The sequence below is a fragment of the Heteronotia binoei genome, chromosome 1 (assembly GCF_032191835.1).
Source record: "Heteronotia binoei isolate CCM8104 ecotype False Entrance Well chromosome 1, APGP_CSIRO_Hbin_v1, whole genome shotgun sequence".
In the NCBI taxonomy this organism is placed as follows: domain Eukaryota; kingdom Metazoa; phylum Chordata; class Lepidosauria; order Squamata; family Gekkonidae; genus Heteronotia; species Heteronotia binoei.
Window position 1 is genome coordinate 180,802,764 of NC_083223.1, and position 23,785 is coordinate 180,826,548.

Consider the following 23,785-nt stretch of genomic DNA (forward strand, 5'->3'; position numbering starts at 1 on the left):
ATATGAAGCAGAGGTCCATCAGTGGCTATAGCCACAGCTTATTGTTGGAACTCTGTGTCTGGGGCAGTGATGCTCTGTATTCTTGGTGTTGGGGGGGGGGGGCAACAGTTTTAACTATTTTACATATTTGTATTTTAGCTGCCTTTTAATGGTTGAAATGTTTCAGTGTTTGCTACCTTGGGGACCCTGAGAGTTGGGTGGAAAGGCCACATAAAATGTTTTAAATAAATACATTTAAAAAGCATGTGAAGCTGAGAAACAGCATGCAGAGAGATTCCATCTGTCTTATGATTTTCTTCACCGTGTTTGTTGGAATTACTGCTTTGAATTTTAGAAATTACCAAACTCCTGAAAGTTTACATGGAGGTTCTCTATAGCTTTAACAAATGTAACAAAACATTAAAGGACAAAAATGACAGTCAAAGTATTAGATTAGTGGTTTGCGACTGCTAAATATGGGCCATTTTTGTTGTTTTCAGATCACTAGAATGTTCAAACCATTTTGCCATTTTACAGTACAGCAAATTTAATACCACTGACTCTCTGGGGAAATATATCTATATCCCTTCCTCTCACTCCTCCCCTGTCACACAAACATATACATGCACATACATGCACACAGCCCTTATGCCTGCCCTTTCTTGCTTTGAGAGACAGAGATCAAGCTCTGCCCCACTCAGATTCTTCTTTCCTTTCCCACATAGGAAAAAACAGACAAAATGATGGTTAGGAAGGAGGCTAGACTTCTTCACTGCCCAGCATCCTACAGTTATAACCAGAAATGATTCATTAAGGGATAAAACAGAAGACCATGTCTCTTTATCCCTCCTTTCAGGTCTTTTCTGGGAGCAGAGATAAAGCAAAGAGCTGTTTTTCTTTTTTCTTTTCTTTTCTAGAACCACAGCAGTTAGTAGTTGATGAATGGGCCTTCTTATGAGTTCACAACTGTACCCAGTTAGGCCCTCTGGAACCCTCTGGAGCTAGAGGAGAGAGAATGTATCCTGCCACTGAGGGTTTAACTATACATTAAGTTACCCTCACATCCTTCCTGAAGTTCATGAGGACTTCTGAACAGACATGTGATGTCCTGGAACTCAATTTCCTGGCATGCAGAGGCCCATTGCAGATTGGGAGGTGGCACATGGGAAGAGGGAGGAAGAGCTTTCCTCCTGCACCATTTCCCCAACCTGAAACAGTTCTACAGAGTCACTGGTTGCCCTGTCAAGGAAACTCACATGTAACCATCAGCACCTATAAGTTTCCCCAGTGGAGCAAACAGCATCTCTCCAGGGCCATTTCACATTGGGGAAAGAGCACAGTAGAATAGTTGAAGCCCCCTCTCCTTGCGCACAGCAGGCTAATCCTAAATGTGTACCTGACAATGTTCTAAGCACAAAACCCCAAAGGGGTGTGTAAACTGGCCATCAGGATCGCTAGCCCTGCAGTATCTCTATCCCTACAGAGACTGACCATCAGACTCTAGCTGATAACCTGAGAGAGCACTTTCTGAAGCTAGCAGATGCCATGGAGCATCAGCTGCTGTCTGTAACTTTTTTCATTCCACCCCTTGAAAGACTAGTCCCTGCGTACTTGCAGTGAACTTCCCTTGTAACTCAGTTAGGCAATGTCAGATTAAAAACACACAAATATAATTACAGAAGACAAGGCTAAAGATGCGCTGCAATCAGAAAACGAATTAAGAAGCCATTACCGTTCAATGCACTTCAGCCACAATGCTGCTGTTCATTTCGAGCTTTATTATGAGCAGCATTCAATAGAATGCAAGCACATGAGCTCAAGCGGCATGACTACATTACTACTTAAAGGGCAATATAATCCCAATAAACAATTTGAACCAAACCAGATTTTTTTTTAGTCTAGTTGACACTAATATTCTTTGATGTCACATCCTGCATGATACATGCAATGCTTTCCCCTAACTAGATGTCCCATGACACTGATACTCATGTGTAAATGCAGAATGTCTCCTTCACTCTGGGAAATGCAGCAGCAGCAATGGAATTAAACAACTGATGCTGAATGGGAAAACATTCAAAATAATCAAACAGATAATCTGATTTAAGTTACAAAGGACAGCTACTGCTGGGATGTAAATTACTCAAAACACAAACAAGCTCTATCAATACTGAAATCTATACTTATGGAGATTATGTGAAAAGCCTCTCAGAAGTGTTTTTTAAATCCCTAATGGAACAATATAATCAAATTTTTAAAGCAAATATTGGACAATAAATTGCCAGCATTGTACTTTCCTCTCTGATCGATACCAAATTTAGCTGATACATCAGCAGTCAACTAGATTTCTGTTTTCCAACATGCACAAAAAAAAACATAATAGGAAATCTAAACTTATGAAATTAAATCATGATTTAATCACTTCCAACATTTGTTGCCTAGTTTAAGAACCTGGCAATCAGTTTAGTAAAGCGACTGACCATTCTGTAAGTCATGTAAAGCAGAATTACAGTTCAGCATCTTTGGATTGATTATTGTATACCTGCCTCTTATCAAGCAGATCTGCCTGATGTAGCATGATAAGCAAGGAAATGTTTAAACAAAAACTGGGGGAGGGGAGCAAGCAACTGAATACACAAACTAAAAATGGCTTAAACTGTACAAAGAAATGTGGCTCAAAAATAAATTAAATAATTAAAATAACCAGATGTCTGTCAACACATTTTCCATACACCCTCTGAGTGAAGATCTATTGCCTAGCAAGTGCCTTCTATAAACAAATTTTCTGATACTGTTCATATGGCATATTTGTATTACAGTTTGGCTTCACTTTTTTCTCTCTGCCTTAATTAGGTTTATAGAGGTAGGGTGTAAACAGGAAAAGTGGGAAAAACTGAATGCCTATCCCCCCCGCCCCCCAAAAAAGAACATCGTGATTTGAACTACACCAAAAGAATGGAGCAGCTCCACTGTGTCTCTCAAAAGCCTTTTCCATTTGAATATCTGCAGCTTCTAGGCATAGTCCCCTGTGTCCACTCAGAGACCTAAGGTGTCCAACAGTGAAGTGGTGAACAGTTTTATCATGGCACTGGGGTTGCAAATGCTCTTCTCTCTTTTATAGTTGGTAAGCCTAGGAGTGTGAGATGGTTCCTGGGAGGAAGTGCACAGAACTGGTGCTTGATGCTCGAGATGAACGGGATGCCAGCTGCTGTCCACCTGTGCCCACGTCATCTTCACTAGCTTCTTCCTTGTGGGCAGCAGTTTGGGCTGGACACTCAAAATGAACACAGTGGAACACCTGAAAAACAATGAGAGAATGCAAACCAATAAATGGGAATATGTATTAAAGTCACAAGTAAATTGCACATTAAAAGGAACTTTTAAATTGCACATTAAAAGGAGCCACATCTGAAGCAGAAGCACCCAGCATCTTCAAGATGAGATCTATGCTGCAAATCCTCTCAGTCACTGGAGCCTCCTTCTTTTCAAGGGTAAGCGCTGTGACAGCGCTTGTTGTGACAGCAAGGCGTACTGGTCCTGGAGGGAGCCAATTGTGACAATCACTTCCATCTGTGCCGGCCTGAGGGTGCGTGGCGCCCGAGGCAGGCTCCCTGCCTGCTGCCGCCCTTCCTTCCTTTGAGGCGCTGCAATGCAGCACCGTGCTCCATCGCCCCCCTGAAACCGGAAGTGAGAGGGAGCAAAGTCTCCTCTCACAGGCTCTTCAAAGGATTAGAAGCTGTGTCACCCCCATCAAAGCTGGTAAGGAGCAGCTTTGGCGCACTCCTCTGATCGCGCCAGGGGTGGGGGGATGGATGGGTGAAGCATAAGGGTGGGGATGGGCGGTGGCAGGGAGGCAAACTAGGCATTTGCCATGGGCACAGGGAGGGGGGAGCCCAATTCAGTGCCCCTACCTCCCAGCACCCTAGGCAACCACCTAGTTTGCCTAGTGGGCAAGCTGGCCCTGATCTCTAGTTATTACCAGGAATTATTGACATGAATTATGTCATTTATAGCATGCCTTACTTGCTGAGACTTAAGGTGGATTACAAAATGTTTAATATTTAAATATTTTTTAAAAAATCAGTCATAAGATATAAGTCAATCAGTTAAAAGGTTTTCTTTGTAAAATATTTGATATGAAAGACATGGAAATGAACTATACCTCCATTTCATGATATGAATCCCCAGAAGACTGACCATGACTTCCTAGACCATACTAGGGGTATGCACAAAACCCCTGGTATTTTTCAGGTTTGGGTATATTGGAACACCCCCCCCCCCCCTATGATATATCCCAAAATATCAGTATGGCATTGGGATTCGGGAAATAGTTGGAATTGCCAAACTTTTTGGCTCCCTTATAGAAGATGATGATGATGATATTGGATTTATATCCCGCCCTCCACTCCGAAGAGTCTCAGAGCGGCTCACAATCTCCTTTACCTTCCTCCCCCACAACAGACACCCTGTGCGGTGGGTGGGGCTGGAGAGGGCTGTCACAGCAGCTGCCCTTTCAAGGACAACCTCTGCCAGAGCTATGGCTGACCCAAGGCCATGCTAGCAGGTGCAAGTGCAGGAGTGGGGAATCAAACCCGGTTCTCTCAGATAAGAGTCCGCACACTTAACCACTACATCAAACTGGCTCTCGATGGGTACCATTATAGTCGATGGTTCCCATAGGCTATAATGGAGAACTGATCTGGGGTATCTGGGTGGGCTGTTTTTTTAAGTAGAGGCATCAAATTTGCCGCAGCGCTGCTGGTTCTTCTCAAAATAAAACATCACCACCCCTAACTTCAAAAAGATTGGACCAGGACTCCCAATTCTATGGGCTCCAGAAGGTGGTGGTGCCATCCTCCATGGTTTCCAATTTGGAGGGGAGGGGAGGCACTTAAAGGGATACAGTATTTATCAGGGGTTTTTTTGGCTCAGTTTATAACCAAGCACACACTCCTAGACAGTATTCTCCCATGGCATATAAGCATAGAGTCAGGGGAGATCTCTCTTTTTCAAGAAGCTGTATCTCCCAAACTGGGAGCTTTTCAAATGTGGTAAGTGGGGCCAGAATGGAACCATGTGGGCCTGACACTGCTCCTGATCTCACATCAAATAGGTAAGGCCTCAGTCTTGTAATATGACTTACAATGCCATCCTAAGCAAAGTTACGTTCTGTGAAGATAGACTCAGTTTAAGATTGCACTGTTAGTTACTGGATGGTGATGGGAAATAACTGCTTTTGCTTAGTATATTCATTTGCTTTTGAAAGGTTTTTTAATTTTTTTTTTACAAAACCTAAAATTGAAGTGAACGTAAATTACATGTAAAATATTTAAATGAATAATTCAAATGATACTATTTTGCAACATTCTTCTATAAAAGAATACAAAACTATTGCTCCTCTGAGTTGATTGGGTAAGCTGTTGCCAATTAACTTCACTGAGTGACTCTGGCAATGAATAAATAATATCAGAGCAGTTTTTAAGCAACCTCTTTTGTCCTGACCACCTTGTTTCCTCTGATTTGCACCTCAGTCCTTCAGATGTTGGGAATCTTTTCTCAAACCCTCTTTAATATTGATTGGAACCTCTTATAATTTTAGTAGGCTTTTTTGTCGCTATGCAAGTGTGAAGGCTGGAAACAAGTTATGGGCATTCTACTGACTTGTACAAGACCATTAAAATATTCCCTCCTTGCTATCTCTCCTTTCCTGAATCCTATTAGCCTTTTAGAGTATCATTGTACACTGAGCAGAAATGTTCACTGAGCTGTCCTCTGCCCTGTATCTTCCTGAGAGGTCTGGATTCATCAGCATTCATCAATATGCATGAAGCAAGCACAGTTGAAGTCACTGGGTAATTTTTTAAAAATACAAGACAGCAGTATGCTCTGTGGATATGCAAAACAACTTGCGTCGGAAAATAGAAGATACTTCTAAATGGCCTTTGATAGTTTACAGTTAGTCCCAGGAAGATGCTCATACCACACCTACTGGAGAACCAAGCTACATTTTCACACAGGAGAGCTATGATCAGATCTTCAGCTATGTTCCTTATCCAAAACAAGACCAATTGTGGTGGGGATGGGATTTTTACTCGTGCTGTGGCACTGGGGAAAGAAGATTAAAACAAAACAGGTTCCATACAGGAGTTTGTCTTTTCTTTCCAGCTGGAGACAATTCCTACTGGTGAAATGGCTAGTTTTTTTATTTATATTTTTATGCTCCCTTTCTACCTGATCAGGGTCCTCAAGGTGGCATACATAAATACATTAAAACATTTCAACAAGTAAAGACAATATTTAAAATTATAAAATAATTCAATAAAAATGCAACTCTCATAAGTATTTAGCAAGAGCCCCTAGACGATCTGTGCTCCAAACAGACTCCAAGGTCACTATTGGCAGCTTGCACTTTCTAGGATACTACAGAGCCCCCGGAGTGCCTGACTCCAAATGCAAACATGTGCCCTTTAAGATGTAATCCTCTCCCAAAGAGGTGTGGCCAGATCTATCTGAGCTAGCTTCAGTCTGGCTCTGGCAGCAGTTGTCAGATTCAGAACCATCTAAGGTTCTGCAGTTTGTCTACAGGCCACCCTTCTGGGGCTGAATCTACCTTTCAACGTTCCTGCATGAACTTGACTCTAACCCTCAGACACTAAGCCAAGATGGGGCACACATGTGAGGAATGGTTAACACTCCCAATGCCACAGCTGCAAACCAAAGCCAAGATCTCCTATAGATCTTTCTAAGGGTAATATACAGATTTCCAACATAATGTAGAGTTTGGCCCTAAGCTGAAGGAAAAAGAAATAGTTTTGTAGAAGGGACAAGACACAGAAGAAGGAGCTCTGGGAGGCTGCAGGGATATGTTGCTGCCTGGTTACTCTAAACTGGAACAACAGCCTGCCTGCTCCTCCATGTTCAGCTTGGATATTTGTAAATAAACAGGTCTTACAAAATTCCACACATCTCCAGGGAAAATCCTCCATGACACTAAATACTTGGGACTGAATCGTGACCAAGGAAGTAGTGTGTGTGAAGCACAGTTCATAGAGGATTGTTATTTTTACACTGACAAAGCAATGAAAACATAATGAGGAAAACCTGTAAGAGAGAAAATAAGGGTCTTTTTGTTCTCTCTCAGTGCTGAAAACCTCAGAGATTCTTCTCTTGTTTGCAGGATGTTCAGCTGCTCCTTCTCTGTTTTCTTGGAGAGATCTATCTATATTTACATGATAGCTTTTCCTTCAATTGTCAGTCTGATTTCCACATTTGCACATGTGTGGCTGTGCTGTTTTGATTAAAGACACTCCTCAAAATACTGCAATTACTTATACTTTTAATTTTTTGAAAGCAGCAGCTGTTGCAATTTTTTTTCAACTGCCATGATCAGCAGCACTATTTGGGAAGCTGAATGTCGTTAGTTGATCAGTTATCTAGAACGTATTACTTTCCTGGGAAGGCGGTGTGATTAATTGCTATAATATAGGTCCCAGAATCTGGAGATATCCTGCCTCTCTGTGTTGTGCAACAAATAACCTTTTCCTACTGTTTAAGGCATGGGGCATATTAACATACAATATTTTCTCATTAGTTCCAACAGACAAAATGAGAAATGTGACTTTAATAATAAAACTGGGAGCAAAAGGAAGTGTCCATACAGTCACCATAGTACTTTGCTGCATTCATCCAGCTGTGGGGGGGAGCACTACTGCACTGTTGCAGCTGCCAGACTTTCCGTGCGCCACTTCTGGAGTTAAACCAGAAGAGAGAAGATGCTCACTGACTGGCAGCGCTACCAAAGATCCACACACTTCACTAGGAAAATACATTAAAGTGCTAGAGATTAGCAGGGATATGGCTAGAAGCTGCTTGCCAAGCAAGGGCAAAGGGCAAAACCTTCTTAGGGCGTGTTCACAGAACACCTTTCCATGACATTGATTAGTTATTGTTTTCACTAAGGCTGAAGACTTAAACTGAATAGTAAGTGGGGAGAGTTTCTTGGAGAAGAACGTATTTATTCCCTGCTTTGGAAAATGAAAGCTAATCATACAGACTCCCAAGCTGATAGTGTTATCTGCCTGCTGCTCCTCACTAGTTCAATCTGCCAGGGACTATGCCTAGATGAGCACAGGGAGGTGTACATCAAATTCACTTCTAAAACCTTTTGTATCATTTAGACGGATGTGCCTTCATATGAATTCTGCACCCAAGGAAACTGAAGTGATCAGCTGTTCACAGATAAACACCCCTGAAGGTTTGGATTCACCTACTGATACATAGATCCAGGTGGACAGTCATGTTGGTCTGAAGCAATAGAACTAAGTTAGAGTCCAGTGGCACCTTGAAGACCAACAAAGTTTTATTCAAAAAGTGAGCTTTCATGTGGGGTAAAGCACACTCCATCAGGCGACAGTATGGAATGGAATTAGCAGGAATTATATGGAGTGGGTAGTGAATTAGTATGCAAAATGGTGGAAATGTTTTTAACAGAAGAAGTGGGCTTTCAGCACACAAAAGCTCACATTTTGAGTAAAACTTTGTTGGTCTTAAAGGTGCCTTTGGACTCCAACTTTGTTTTAAATGGTCAAAATGGTGAGCTCTTTGGGCAAGCATTTTAGACCTGAATGAAAATACCCTTTTGGTGACCTTGCAAGTGGAGGAGGCTTGCAAACAGAATAAAGTGTTAACTAGGCTTTGTGTTATTGCTATGTATCCAAACCTGACTGGTTATGTGATACTATAGCATCATTCATACTCACTACCTGATCACTGACTGGCTGTAATGATGCTGTAATAGAGAATAAGATCACACAAATAAAGTACGGAAAGAACAATGCAGAGGACAACAGTGACACTTGAAAAATAATCTTCTGAAATGCTGTTTTCATGCTGAAACTGCTTGCCTGCAACCATTTGGCACAATCCACATATTTACACGCTTAAAAATCTAATAAATATATTCATTCTTTATAAGGTAGAAGCAAAGCTTCAATGGCACCATTCAACAAGAGGATTTCTTGAACTAGAGGCTAACATCAAGATGTAGCAAGTCATATACCTGTGCAGGATGACTAGGAAACAGAAGTCATGCGTTAGGTACTTTAATAGTGTGCTAATATTGACAAAGGCACTGTTGATAGTAATGATCCATCAGGAACCTCTGAAACAATGACAACAGCACTTGGGGAAATGGACTTAATGGGAAGACTCACAAAAAGAATTGGATACAACTTACAGATGGACTCACAAGCAATGCTCACAATAGGCATGCTAAGCGACACACCAATGATGCTTACAAGAGAATGGAGGTAATAATTTTAAATAATATTAGACAATAACAAATAATATGGAAAGCTAACGGAGCTGCTATTGCACATTTATGTATTTCAGAATCCTTCCTCAATGAAAAGTTTACCTCTGCCATAAACTCAGTAGTTGGCCTGAGAAAAGCTACTCCCCCTCTCAGCCTCAACAATTCAGCAAGAATGTGGGGATAAAACACTGGCTCTTCTTATAGGGCTGTTCTACAGATTATAGTGTATATGAAATGCTCTAAACAATGCTCTAAGTACCACAGAAATGCTTCATAGTACTTTAAAAGCTCTCATTTCATTGTTAGAAAAGTGGCATACGTAGCATGTAGTCCCAAATCTATTTTAAAAAAACAAACAGATTTTGTCTACATGTCAATCATTATAGTATTTGGTAGACTTAAATAGGGAACACAAACCAAAAGCAACAAATATTTTCTAAGAATCTCCTTTTGATTCAGTGAAAGTGGATATGATACATGGGAAAATAAGACAGCAGATTATACACAAAAAGTCTCCCAGATGATTTTAAAGTTACCATTCCTGTATATAACTGTGATAAGAAATCCTATTGGAATGAATGGGTAAGAATGAAATAAGTATGTGTAGAATAAAAATATGTCAACAGCACATAATGAATTTGAAGAATGGCAAAAGAGTCCACAACAATGGATAATGTTTAAAAAAGATAAAGTGTTAGAATAAGAAAATCAGAATAGGTTTGTTGCAAGATCAGATAAGAAACAGTGTTACTAAGTTTACATCAGAACATCAGGGGGAACCCAACAAAGAATGAAGTGAAGCAAGACACATTTTTAGATAATAATGATCCATGGATCTGTTCTCAATATAGGGTACAGTCATGCAAGGAATATCCAGAACATCTTGTTTGCTCATCTCTAGGATGAGAGCCAATTAATATATGCACATGTTACTTCCATCGATCAAGGCTCATCACAGAGCACATATCTGAGTGCACCCACAACTCTGAATAAAAGGGGACTGATGATAGCAATATAACAGGTTAACGTACTACTGGACCAAGACTGCAATGACTGAAGATGATGGGAAATGTGTGTGGCCTTTTTCTGAGACCAAAACAAATTTCAGTTGAAGTAAATCAAGAGAAACAGCCCAAGATGACTTTTTAGTTTACATAGAATATACAATAAAAAGCAGCACAACATTCTACAGGAACATGAGGAATGAATGCACTAAAGTGTGCCTGCCATCTAGTGAGAGGCAAAATAAGAAGGGAAGAACAAAACTACTCTGAATTAATGCTCCAGTGCAAAACAAAACGCAAGAGTAAAAAGTACAGGGGAAGTGCCATCATCAAGTGGGACAATAGATTAAGGGACTGGGATAAAGCACAGCTGGTGAAGAAAAGACACATTTCAGAAGCAGTTAACAAAAAAGGTGAAAACATTCCAAAAGTAAAAGGAACCAGAGGCTACTACAGAAGGTAGCGTTAACTTGAAAAGGAAGCACTGGAAGATTTTCAGAAACACATAGATTATTGCTAAAACACAACAGAGACTTTATTTCATCATTCAAAAAGAGAGATGATAGATGGAAAAAACAGACACAAATTGCCCAAAGGAAACTGACAAAATGCTGAAATCAGTTTCATGCTGAGCAGGTGATCAAGAAATCAAAACATCAAGTCTAGTGAAACTTCACCATCACAATGGATCAAGTTAAAAATGGCAGAGCAACAGGAAATTACTAAGGCAGGCTGTGTCAAAGTTTTTGGAAATCAGAAAATAGTTCCAGACTGAAGAGAAGCACATTTAGTACCTGCAATTAAACAGGAATCACACGTTATGACTTCTGAGCAGGTCCGGCTCTTCCACTAGGCAAACTAGGCAGTTGCCTAGGGCGCCAGGAAGGGCAGGGCCGCCAAATTGGGCTCCCCCTCTCCCGGTGCCCAAGGGAACTGCGTAGTTTGCCTTCCCCCATCGCCGCCGCCACCACCAGCCCACTCCCTTACCTTCCGCCACACTACCCCCCTTCCCCACCTCTGCCGCCACCGATCACCCCTTCCCGCCCCCAGGAGCTTGCCCGCCACCCTCTTCCTCCACCCACCTGGTCTTTCTCAGTAGCTCACCCACCCTTTCCCTCCCTCACCTACCATCCTCTTCCTCCACCCCGCCGGCCCTTTTCTTCCTCAGTAGTCCGCCCCTTCCCCCGCTCGCCCATGGTCTTCTTCCTCCACCCGCCTGGCCCTTCCTCCCTCGCCTGCCATTCTCCTCCTCTGCCCGGTCCTTGCCCTCCTCCTCCCCGTGTCCTTTCCAGAGGCCACCCCACCCCTGCAGCGCTTACAGGAGTGATGCGATCCTCCTGCTTTCCTGCTTCGGCAGGTGTTCTTTTAATAGCGAGCAGCAGGAAGAGGCTTCAAAGCCCCTTCCTGCTTCTTGCTAGTCGCTATTAAGAGAACGACCTCCGAAGCGCAGAAGCAGGAGGATCACGTTGCTCCTGTAAGCACCGTGGGGAAAGGGGAGGGGTGCAGAGTGTGGGGGGGTGCGGAGGAGCGATGCGATTCTCCTGCTTCTGCACTTTGGTGCCCATTCTCTTAATAGTGAGCAGCAGGAAGTGCCAAAGCAGGGAAGCAGGAGGATCAAGTCACTCCTGTAAGTGCCGGGGTGGTGGTGGGGGGTGCAGAGCGCAGCACTGGGGGTGTGTGTACAGGGGTGTCCTTGTGGAGGGGGTGGTGAGCAGTTGGTCTATGCACCCAGAGCTGGGTCTGCTTCTGAGGAACTTTATTCAATGACAACCAGACTACAGTTAAGAACAGAAAAATGACAAAACAGAAGTTTTACAATGATTAATAGAAAATACTTTTCCAATTATGATTAAAAAGAAAGCCCACAAGGATTACAGCTATAGGGAAATCTATGGAACTCTACTGTACACAGGACACAAAGAATATGTGAAAGAATTCCTCCATTATCTCTCTCTCACACACTCATACAATATGCATCATTGTGAGTTTGAAATCTCGCAATCAAGATTTTTCAAGGACAATCTTCATATTCACACTCGAGTGCAATGTTTTCCAAATAAAAGTAAGTACAACATGGCAACATATCAATTGAAGCGATATGCATATTAGTCAAATCAAGTACTACTAAACCTAGATTAGCTGTGGCTATCTGGGTTGTTATACATTACTAATTATTGTTATACATTACTAATACATTACTAACGTAGCCTTCAGTGTTGGTTTATTATTCTGGCGTCTTGATGCAGTGTTTTGCCCTTGCCATTTCTCTGCTGTGGTACTACCTATCTTTGAAGTCTTCTTAGGGCCTCAGATTGGGTTGGGAAGAGGGTTAAGTGCATCCAGATCCTCCCTTGCCACCAATCTATAGCCCTCCAGCTCATATTCTCCTTAGCCCCCCAAAACTTCTCTTTTTATAGGATGGTTGTTTGTAGTCCTCCCTCCTCTCTTCCTGCTCCCCCCATCTGCCAACCAACCTAGTCCAGGAGTAGCCAAACTTGCTTAACATAAGAGACACATAGAATCAACGTCAGATGTTTGAGAGCTGCAAGATGTGAACAAATATTACCCACTCTTAATACTTTATTTGCACAGAAAGATAAAATACATATGTATGCACTTTACAACATGAACATGCTAGAAAGAGACTTTTTTTTATTAAAAAAGCTGGAAATAACAGCCCCCATAAGGGAAAGGTTAGGGATTTTTTTTTTTTGGCACCAGTAAGAGAAGGAAACACACATGTATCATATGATCACTGACCATTGTTTGCATCATTATGCATCTCTCTTTGCCTTGACACAAAGCTTAGTAAATAAAGCTCCTACAAGAGCTATGAAACTAAGGAGGAACCCTGCACCACCATTCTGTCCCTCCATCCAGTGGCTTCCTTGGATCTTGTGCTCTCTTTCCCTGCTCTAGGTTTCTGGGTGACCTCTGTAGTGGAAGAGAAGAGCTTGCAAGTCTGCTTATTTTCCCCTCCTTCCCTGCTTCACACACAGTAGAAATAGTCACTCAGAGGCTGGCTGAGGTCCCAACGCTAAGTATGTTTACATGAGAATAAGCCTGCATTAAGTTCCTCCTCGACCACCAAGAGTCACACAATATGTCGCTCCTTAGCCACAGTTTGGCCACCTCTGACCTGCTAACTTGGAGACTGGTGAGGTTTCTCCCATGGCTCCTTTGCCTGCAACCATGCCTGCCCTACTACCCTGTGCAGTGCTTCTGAGAGGTCTGCCATTGCTGGGAATGCCAATATGCTTTGCTTCCTCTTTGGCAGGATTGTCTGTGTAGTTTTCCCTGCCTTCACCTTCTTCTTCCCTGGAACTGCACCCCCCCCCCCCTTAGTTTTTTGAGCCCTTCCCATGGTCTCTGTACGACAGCAGAGGCTTTTTTCAGGGTTCCCTCCCCAATGTTAGCTTGAATAAGCCTAGCTAGTTGGTGGCATTCCAGCAGCAGCACGAGAGTGAGGAGCTCACCTATTTCTTTCTCTCTCTCTGGTGCTTCCTCCCAGGTGTTTTTTTTGCACAGGGCCAGCTGGTTTGCCTGAAAAACATCCAGGGCTGCTCGGAGCCCTGGACAACTATAAATGTGGCATCATGGTTATTTATTTGACCTGTCAATTGATTAAAGAATATTCAGTTGAACAATCACCTAGCTTTCACCATATACTAATTGACTAAATGGAAATAACTTTTGATAAAAGGTACATAAATATCCTCTACTAAACTCACACATCAGAAATTCAAAAACAAACAAGAGGACCCTGGATCCAGGGTGTTTGTGTTAAATGCTATCAGGTTGCTTCTGATTTAGAGCAACCCTATGAATTAAATGCCTCCAAAATGTCTTACTCTTGCCTGGTTTTGCAAAACTGAAGGCCTTGCCTTCCTTGATCAAGTCAATCCATCTCATGTTCGGTCTTCCTCTTTGCCTGATGCCTTTGACTTTTCCTAGCATTACTGTCGTTTCCAGTGAGTCTTGCCTTCTCATAATGTGTTCAAAGTACAATAGGCTCAGTTTAGTCATTTTAGCTTCTAGAGAGAGACATAAGGCTTGATCCACAGTACCATTTTTCACCACCAGTGGTAAATTTCCCACCACCAGTGAATCATATTATCCAAACTACTAATCAAAACGTTGAGCTCTAGCTATTAATTTTAAAGAGATTAGACTATCTGATGGAACTCTTGGTGAGGATTTGTCTTGGTGAGGATTTCCTCTTGGTGAGGAAATCCCTTTGCCGGTCCTTGACGGTGTGCAGCTTAAAGCGGCACATAAGGTCAAGAGCCTGGGGGTTCTTCTGGAGCCTTCATTATCAATGGAGGCACAGATAGCGGCCGCTGCCAAGTCCGCGTTTTTTCATCTTCGACGGGCAAAGCAGTTGGCCCCCTTCCTGGAGCGCCGTGACCTAGCAATGGTGATCCATGCTACGGTCACCTCGAGACTGGACTACTGCAACGCCCTCTACATGGGGCTGCCCTTGTGTCGAACTCGGCGGCTGCAGCTGGTGCAGAACGCGGCGGCTAGGCTGTTGCTGGGGCTCCCAAAGTGGGAGCACATACAGCTGGGGCTGCGCGGGCTGCACTGGCTGCCAGTGGTATACCGAGTTCGCTACAAGGTGCTGGTTATCACCTTTAAAGCCCTATATGGCCGAGGACCTACCTACCTGAGGGACCATCTCTCCCCATATGAGCCCCAGAGGGCACTGAGGTCATCTGGGAAAAACCAGTTGAATATCCCTGGGCCAAGGGAGGCCAGACTGAAGGCCACCCGGGATCGGGTCTTCTCGGTCGTCGCTCCATTATTGTGGAACCAACTCCCCGAGGAGATGAGGGCCCTAAGATGTTTAGATCAATTTCGTAGGGCCTGTAAGACCCACCTTTTCAAGGTGGCCTTCAACTAGCGATAGAATCAGCAATAAAGCTAGGTATGCTGCTGGAAATGTTTTTATTATCTGATGTTACAAAATCTAATGTTTACAACGCCATATTGTTATGTTAATTTTAATAATTTATAACTGTTTTAACCATGTTTTTACAATGTAAACTGATGTAATGTGTATTTTATGCTGTGAGCCGCCCTGAGCCTGCTTCGGCGGGGAGGGCGGGATAGAAATAAAAAATTATTATTATTATTATTATTATTATAAAGCATTGCCTTCCTCCTTGGTTGTGCTTCAGCTGGTCTACATTAGAAGAGCTGTTCTGTATTATGGATGAGAGGCTAACAAAAAGGAGAAATAGTCAACATAGGTGGGAAATCAGTCAAGCAAATATAAGACAGTGCTTCATGTCCAGTAGTCTGAAAGTCAGCAGGGTTTCAGATTAACATATTACAGAAACAGGAAAGAGATTTGAAGGCAGGTTCAAATGTGCAGAAAAAGGAAATGGAACAGATCTTTCCAAACTTGTACCACTTTATAATGTAGGCAGTGGACTTTACATTTCAATACTCTATCAAATAAAAAGTTTTGAAATTATGGAAAGCTAGCTTGTTGGGAAAGATGGGTAAAAGTAAGCCTAGCTGAAGGAACAACACTGCATTTGAGAAGCTGGCAGTTATGACAAGGAAAGGACTGGATGGGAAATTTGCACACATTCTCTCCAGAATTTTCTTAAGCACAAAGAGTGGTGGTGTCAGAAACCACAAACTGCACTGAGTCAACTAGGAATTAATCTGGTTGCTCACATTGTGATGAATGTATGAATCTTTAACAGCCTCTATTTTTTTTTTCATTAAATAAATATGGACTTGGTTTTGGAGATGATGAGAAACAGATGACCCCTTACATTGTGACTGACACTTAAGAATAAATATCCCTCTAACCCTGGCAGCTTTAGCAACATAGTGTCTTTCACCTGTAGGCTCAAGATATTAGGGTGAGATAAGATGGCTAAACTCCTGCAATTATGGGGAAGCAGGGAAAGTGTTACAGCAGGTAGAGGCCACACATGCAATACTTTTAAGCAATAATCATATAGTAAATAGTTGCATGACTGGCATGAAGATTTCTATTTAAGATTTTGGGAGATTAAGGATGCTGTCCCAAAATATATTTACTGAGTTGTGATATATATTCCTTGTCAGCCGCAATCAGGAAAAAAAATCAGTAACAGCAGTTGCTGTTTTAAGATTGGTGGAGTATACCCCTATCAGCTAGCCCCTTCCACATTCTGAATCAGCTGCAGTTGTTATCAAGAGCAGCCTAACACAGAGCATATTACAGTAATCCAACCACAAAAGTATGAATCATATGGGTAGATCAGCTGAAACTAAGAAAGGAGAGAGATGGTGGATCAGATTTAGAGAAAGAATGTACTCTTGGCCATTGAATCAGCCTGACTTTAAAATCGCAAAGCTAAATCCATGAGCACATCCTAAGCTGCTTTGCAAACGCCAACTCTTGTCCATCCAGTTTCTCTAAAATATAAGCCTTCCCAACCAGCATTACCTCTGTCCTGTCTGGATTCAGCTGGATTCAACAGAAGTGGTGAAAAGAACAAGAGTTGCACTTACCTGTAACTGCTGTTCGAGTATCTTCTGTGCAGGCACACATGGAGACTGTGCATGAGCAAGTCTGCTATTGGATAGGTTTTTACAGCTATGAGCTTCCAGGGTGCTGTGCACTGGAGCCAGAGGTTTGGTCCTGCCCAGGGACCATGTACTCCTGAACAAGAGCACCCCCTCTACCCTCAGTATCTCTAGTGCTGCCAAAGCACAACATGCAGCAGGGCAGGAGGGAGGGTATCTGAGTCTGCACAGAAGATACTTGATAAACAGCAGTTACAGGTAAGAACAACTCTGTTTTCATCATCGATCTTCTGTGCAGTCCCACAAGGGGATTCTAGCGAGCAACACAAACTGGCCAGAGGGGCGTGCTCACCTATTTAAACAGTGACTGGGGAACAGAAAAATTGCTGTAGGCCTTGCTTCACATCTCACCTGCAGATCCATTTCACAGTGTAGCACAAAGGTGTCTGCAGACAACCAGGTATCAGCTCTGCAAACCTCTGTTACTGGTGTTCTGTCTAGGAAAGCTCCAGAAGAATACACTGCCCTAGTGGAATGGACGCGCACACTCAATGGACACAGTAGCCCAGCCCTCTCATAATATTCCATTATTGTTCTAACAATCCAATGAGAGGGGCTGAGCAGATGCTCTTTTACCCTTCTTAGGATCCCCCCACCCAACAAACAAATAATGCTTTGTCTTCGCAAAAATCCAGGGTCCTCCTGAAACAGAAAACCAATCCTCTTTTGACATCCAAGGAATGTAATGAGCATTCACTCTCCAAACTCGATGAAGGAAAAAATACTGGTAAAATAATGTCCTAAGATAAATGGAATCTGCTTTCAGAAGAAATTTAAGATTAGGTTGAAGAAGCACTCATTCAGGGAAGAACTTTAAAAATGGTGGATTAGTCTGAAGGGCTACCAGTTGACTAACCTTCCTAGCGAAGGTGACAGACCCAATACTCCCTCAGAGCTGTGGAGTCTTGAGAGCAAAAATTCTACTTTGTGAGGTACTATCATTAAAGTTGTGAGCCACTGCATAAATCAGCTTGCTCTGGGGCCATTTTTCCTGAGTTAAGACAAAAATGTACGAGTTGGAGGCTAAAAATCTGTGAGCTAGCTCACATTAACTCAGTTTAGAGGGAATGCAATGACAGCCACTAGAAAGCTCTGCCTAGACCAGGGGTGGGAAACCTCTGTCCCGAGGACTGTATGCGGCCCTCGAAGTCACTTGGTGTGGCCCTTGGGGATTGCTGTGCCAATCCGAGCCATGTGGCAGCCTCCCTGGGGCCTGCCTGGCCAGCGAGGATTGTGGGGCTCAGCCACGCTGTGCAGTGGCCTCCCCAGGGCCAGGCAGGGATCACAGGGCCCAGATGTACTGTGCGGCAGCCTCCCTGGGGCCTTGCTGGCTGGCCAGAATTGCTGTACGCCTGAAAAAGTTACTGTGACAGTTCAGTTTGCACTTGATTATCCCAGATAGTGCGACCTAATATGCTAATATCAGGGGATGTGGTCTAATATGCTACTGAGTTCCTGCTGGGCTTTTTAATAGAACCTATGCATTTGCCTAGGGCATCTGAACCTATGCATTTACCTAGGGTGGCGGGCTGGGTGTGTGTGAGTGCCAGATTAGGCTCTCCCCACATGACTTCAAATAGAAAAACAATTATTCGCATTAATGTTGCTGGCCTGAATCCTTCTCCCTTGGCGGAGCACTGTTTTTTAAGCTGGTAATTTTTTATGGCCCGCAAATGATATTATAAATATCCATATGGCCCTTGGCAGAAAAAAGGTCCCCTGGCCTAGATCTTTAAGGAACCCCTTGGCCAAATGATGGGGAAAAGCCAGTTCCCCTTCAGTTCCCCTGTGAAAGCTGGAAATAGTAACCAGGTAGACTTTTAAGGAGGAGAATGCCAATTCTTTAGATCTCAGGTGCAACAGATAATCAAATATGATCTGCAAGGAGCAGCACCTTGTTATTGCACGAGACAGAAAACTGTTTCCATTTCTGCATATAAGATTTCCTTGTGGAGGGCTTACATAACTGTAGTAGAATTCTATTGATCTCTTTGGAAAATGTTAAAACTCCAAACTGTAAGGCTGCAACAGTCCAGATCATGGTGATGTACTTGATCAATGCTGATCAAATCTGGGTGTTTCAGAAGGGAGAGGAACTGGCACTGCGAAACCTCCACAAGGCTGGCAAACCATATTTGATGTGGCCAAAAGGGTTTAGTAAGATTATGTCTGATCCCCCTCTCCTGGCTTTCTCTATTACCCTGACCAGAAGTGGAAATGGAGGAAATGTGTAAAACCAGACATGTTGTCATCACAGCTGAAATGCATTACTTAGGGAACCCCCTCCCTATGCCTGCCCAAGAACAATATTACAATGCCTACCTGTTCTCCCTTGTGGCAAGCAGGTCAATATCTGGGGTCCCCCAAAGGGCAAAAATCGGCTTCACGTAAATGGCCTCTATGAACCACTCATGGGAGAGCATTCTAATTCTGCTCAGCCCCTTGGCTTCCATATTTAATTTCTCAATATATGGAACACTTGCCCAGAAGCATTTAGTTCTATTGCCATGCCCCTCCTCCCTGAAGTAGCTTCCTGACATAAATTCCTGGATCCTGAACCACCCTGTTTTAGGTAGAACCAGAACCAATGGGTTGAAATTGGACCAAAAAAGCTTCCAGCTCAACATTAGGAAGAACTTCCTGACGGTTAGAGTGATTCCTCAGTGGAACAGGCTTCCTCGGGAGGTGATGGGCTCTCCTTCCTTGGAGGTTTTTAAACAGAGGCTAGATGGCCACCTGACAGCAATGAAGATACTGTGAATTTAGGGGGAGGTGTTTGTGAGTTTCCTGCATTGTGCAGGGGGTTGGACTAGATGACCCTGGAGGTCCCTTCCAACTCTATGATTCTAAAATACTGTAATTGTATTTCCCACCCAAATGAGAATGGAATGGTTCAGAAGAATATATGTGAAGCAACTAAGGGCATAACGCACTGCTCAGTTCCAAAACGTTAATGTGCAGCCATTTTTTGCATTTTCTGAACAGGTGCTCCTAGCTGACACTCCCTCACAATGAGCACCCAATCCCAAGAGTGAGGCATCTGTTGTAAGAACTACTTCCTGTGGGGAAACCTCAAAAGAAACTCCCGGGATAAATTAGCCATTGAAGACTACCAAGATAAGGAATGTATGCCTTAGGGTATGCATCCCAAATCTATAACAAGATAAAAACCAGAGCTGCAAGGGCCACATATGTAGTCTGGCCATAGACAGAACTGTGGTTATGGATGTGATATATTTCAATAGGCATAAAATCTTATGCTGATCGAAATAAATGTTTTTGGAACTGCTTTACTAGGGTGAATATTGCCCGTATTCTCACGGGAAGCAAAAAGCAATTTCCTTCCAGAGAATCCAACAGCCCCAATGAACTAACTGTACTCTCCTTTAAGGGACTAACTCTGATTTCCCCCCAATTTACCAGTAATCCTAGTTTATTACAGGTCTCTAAAATGAGAGTACAGTGATTGAATACTTCTTCACTAGAATTTGCTACCACCAACCAGTCATCTAGTAAGGAAATATGGCAACCTCTGAGGTGGAGGTAAGCAACAATTGGAGCTAAGCACTTAGAGAACACCCTGGGGGCCATGGCCAAGCCAAAGGGAAGAGCAATATATTGAAAAACCAATTCCTCACAACAAAAATGTAAAAAAATGTTGATGCTGAGGGTGAACTGAGACATGAAAATAGGCAGCCTTCAAATCAATTACAATAAACCAACAATTAACTTTCACTAACTGTAAAAGTGACAGATAGCATACAAAACTTTGACACATGCAGAAATCTATTCAGCTTTCTAAAATGGGTCTAACTCCCCTGACTAGAAGAATGGGAGAGGGCAACCTACATGACATAGTTGCTGATGGTAATTATGAGGAAGCTCGTTGGGAATTATGGTACAAATTCACATCTCTGGGACTCTCAAAGTTGTCACCCTACTCATTCAGAAATCTCAGTGACATCACATGTGGCTATTGTAAGGGTGAATGAGATTGTGGCCATGGAACTGTAGCCATCTGTTCTGGATCAGGTTCAGGTGGGATTTGGCCTTGTGGTTAGCTGCTATTCCCCTTCTTGTTGGATAAAGAAAGAAGAGGAAATCTTTGGCCTGAGATGAGGCCCTGGGTTTTTCTTGTACAGCCGGTAACAGATCCAGCATGGAAACGGGGGCACTGGGTTGTGGTACCACCTTACACTTATTCATTTTGCCTCATAGCTTCTTTACTGGAGGTCTGGATGAAGCATGATGGTCTCAAGGAGAATGCGACCACGATGGGACTTGCTGAGACATGGATCTGGCTGGTGGAACCAAGTGTACTGATTCAGAAGATGCATTCTTCAGCAATTTTTCTTGAGCTGCCTTAGCTAGGGGCTCAGAGGCTTTAAGCGCTTTCCACCACAGGGTTGCCTTCAACTTTGATGCCCTATCACCCAGGCTTTCGGGGTGAAGTGCTGGCAGACTTTACATGTGACCACATTATGCCCTTCACCCAGACAGAACTGAGGTAGCGTTCATCAGTCTGGGTCATCTTTGCTCCTCAGTGGGAGCATTTCTTGAAAAGATGACTCAGAAGCCAGAATACCTTCCTCAATCTTGTTGGAAACCCAACGAAGCTAGAAACTCAAAGGCACAACCTATTCCTTTGGCAGCAAAAGAGGAACTCAGGGTAGAGGGGGCCCTGCTGTGCAGGCGTATGTAGTCCCTGGGTAGAAACAAGCCTCTGGCTCCAGCGCACAATTCCCCCTGGAGGCTTGATGGCAGGCCTGCTCTTGCTTAGTCCCCATGTGGGACTGCACAGAAGATTGATGATAAATATGTTATATTGAATATGTAGTAATGACTAAACCAGTGTAGTCAAAATAGATTAGTTATGAAATTTGAAACTTAAAACTTAACTGATGAATACAACTGTACCCAAAACATAATAGATAATACCATAAAAATTATAAAGAAGTGGATGAAAGAGAAATTATTCTCTGTCCTATACATTATGTACTGCATGATTGTCACTGACAAATATAATTAAGTTGTATAACCCATTTTTTCCTTTTCTGCACCCTCACTGTTTTTCTAAAATACATTTCTAAGAAGAAAGTGCACCTGAAAGTCCATTATCCAATGTGTGTGAAAGCAGCCTTAGCCACTTGACCACATCTTCAAAGGACTGGTTTGAAGCCAAGATGAATGCACCTGAAGGCTTGGAAAATGCAGTACAGAGTTGAGTGTCATCTGTGTATTGATGATATCCAACTCTGAAACTCAAGACAATCTCATTCCGCAGCCTCATATAGGTATTGGAGAGCATGGGTGAGAGAACAAAACTCTGTGACACTCTGCAGAACAAATCCCATCAAGTGGCTTCTCCTCCTCTGTATTACACACTATAGCAATCTTATTTTTGACAGATCTGGTGCTGGTCAATACCAAAGGGGAAGTGGAGCCACAAGACAGATTATACATCAGAAGAGGGAAAACCCAAAATCACAGAAGGACTACTTCCTTAACACCAACTGCTTATTTCAGTTGATAGATGAGAATGGAGTGGTCAATGGTATCACCAGGGCAGCTCTCAAAACCCCCCAGAACCACCTGGAAAGAGCAGGGTTAATTTAATATCCAAGGGAATAACTTTTGAATCTGTCCACTGCCTTGCAAGGAGGAAGCAGCAAGCTCAATCAAGCCATAAAAAAACTGATCTGACCACAACAAAGCCTCAGTTCAGAGAAAACGATCACACAACTGTGCTTTTTTAGTCTGCCTGGTACCTTATTGTCTTCAAGGTCAGAATGGAAATGGACAATTAGCTTCCCATGAGAGCATATTTTCAGTGATGGGGGGGGGGGGGAGAGATCAGGAGCAATGATGTAATTTTCCAGAGCTTTCTCCTGAAGATGTGTCATTATTGGATGCCATCTGCACCTGACTTGAAGGGCCAAAACTATAATTATTATATGATTCCAGAAGTTAGCTAGCTGAGATGTTCATGGACTACAGGCCTATTTCTATGCTTTGCAATTGCGGAAGGCTTCCCAACCCGCCCACCCTGGTGGGGGACCCCTGTTTTGCAGCCTCCTCCCCTGCTCTCCAAAAATCTGAAAGCGGGGAGGGGGGGGGACAGCGCTTCCCCCTCACAGCACCCTGCCGCCGGAGCAACACCAGCGCTGCCGGCCCAGGCACAGGCACAGGCAGCAGCCGCCGCTGCCATCGCCGCCGCTGCGGCCCGAGCTACAGGCTGCCTGAGGAGAGCAGCAGAGGGTCTCCTCTCCCTCCGTCCCACCAGGCCCCGGTCACTCTGCAATTCATCCTCCAGTATGAACTACAGACTCCAGCATGCTGCGTGACTTTAAGGCACTCCGGTCTATCTTGTGCTGCCGTAATCCACTTCGGACCACACCCCCCAGCCTTCCTTGCGCCAACCCGCCCTTACCCCCTGCCTAGATGCATTCTGGGACTCGTAGTTCTGCGCTTCCCAACGAAGTTTCTCTCTTCTGTCGCCCATGAGGGAGGAAAAGTTTCCACACTCCTGTCACTTGCCAGGCCGGGCAGTTGCTAAGGGCAACCACGCGCCGACCAATAGCAAAGGCGCTCTCCAGAATGGGAGGCGCGAAGAGCAGCGCGACGGGCCAATGGTGCGCTTGGCAGGGGCCTTGAGGGCGGAGCACGAGTCTCCTTGAGCCCCGTGCTGCTTTGCAGCGTAGTCGGGTGCTGCAGGTGACCGACCGACCGACCTCGGGGCAATAGGAGGCGGTGGTAGCGCTTCATGGAGAGTCACCTTTGAGGCGGACGAGAACGACAACGTGACAGTGGTGAAGGGCGTGCGGGTGAGCAGTGGGGAAGCTCCCCTTCAGCGCCTCCTGTCCCCTTTGGGTTGCCAATCCCCAAGTGGGGGCAGGGGATC

The 23,785-nt window shown here is 43.7% G+C and overlaps 1 protein-coding gene across 1 annotated transcript in view; it reads right to left on the bottom strand.

The window, feature by feature from the left end:
* Positions 1-2,375: 2,375 nt before the first annotated feature.
* The window catches only part of BTBD9 (BTB domain containing 9), a 376,375-nt gene continuing 354,965 nt past the window's right edge, over positions 2,376-23,785 (bottom strand). Inside the window, exon 11 of the mRNA XM_060244929.1 lies at positions 2,376-3,274. Within this exon, the coding sequence (XP_060100912.1) occupies positions 3,107-3,274 (168 nt within the window). The 3' untranslated portion in view covers positions 2,376-3,106. The remainder of the gene's footprint in view (positions 3,275-23,785) is intronic.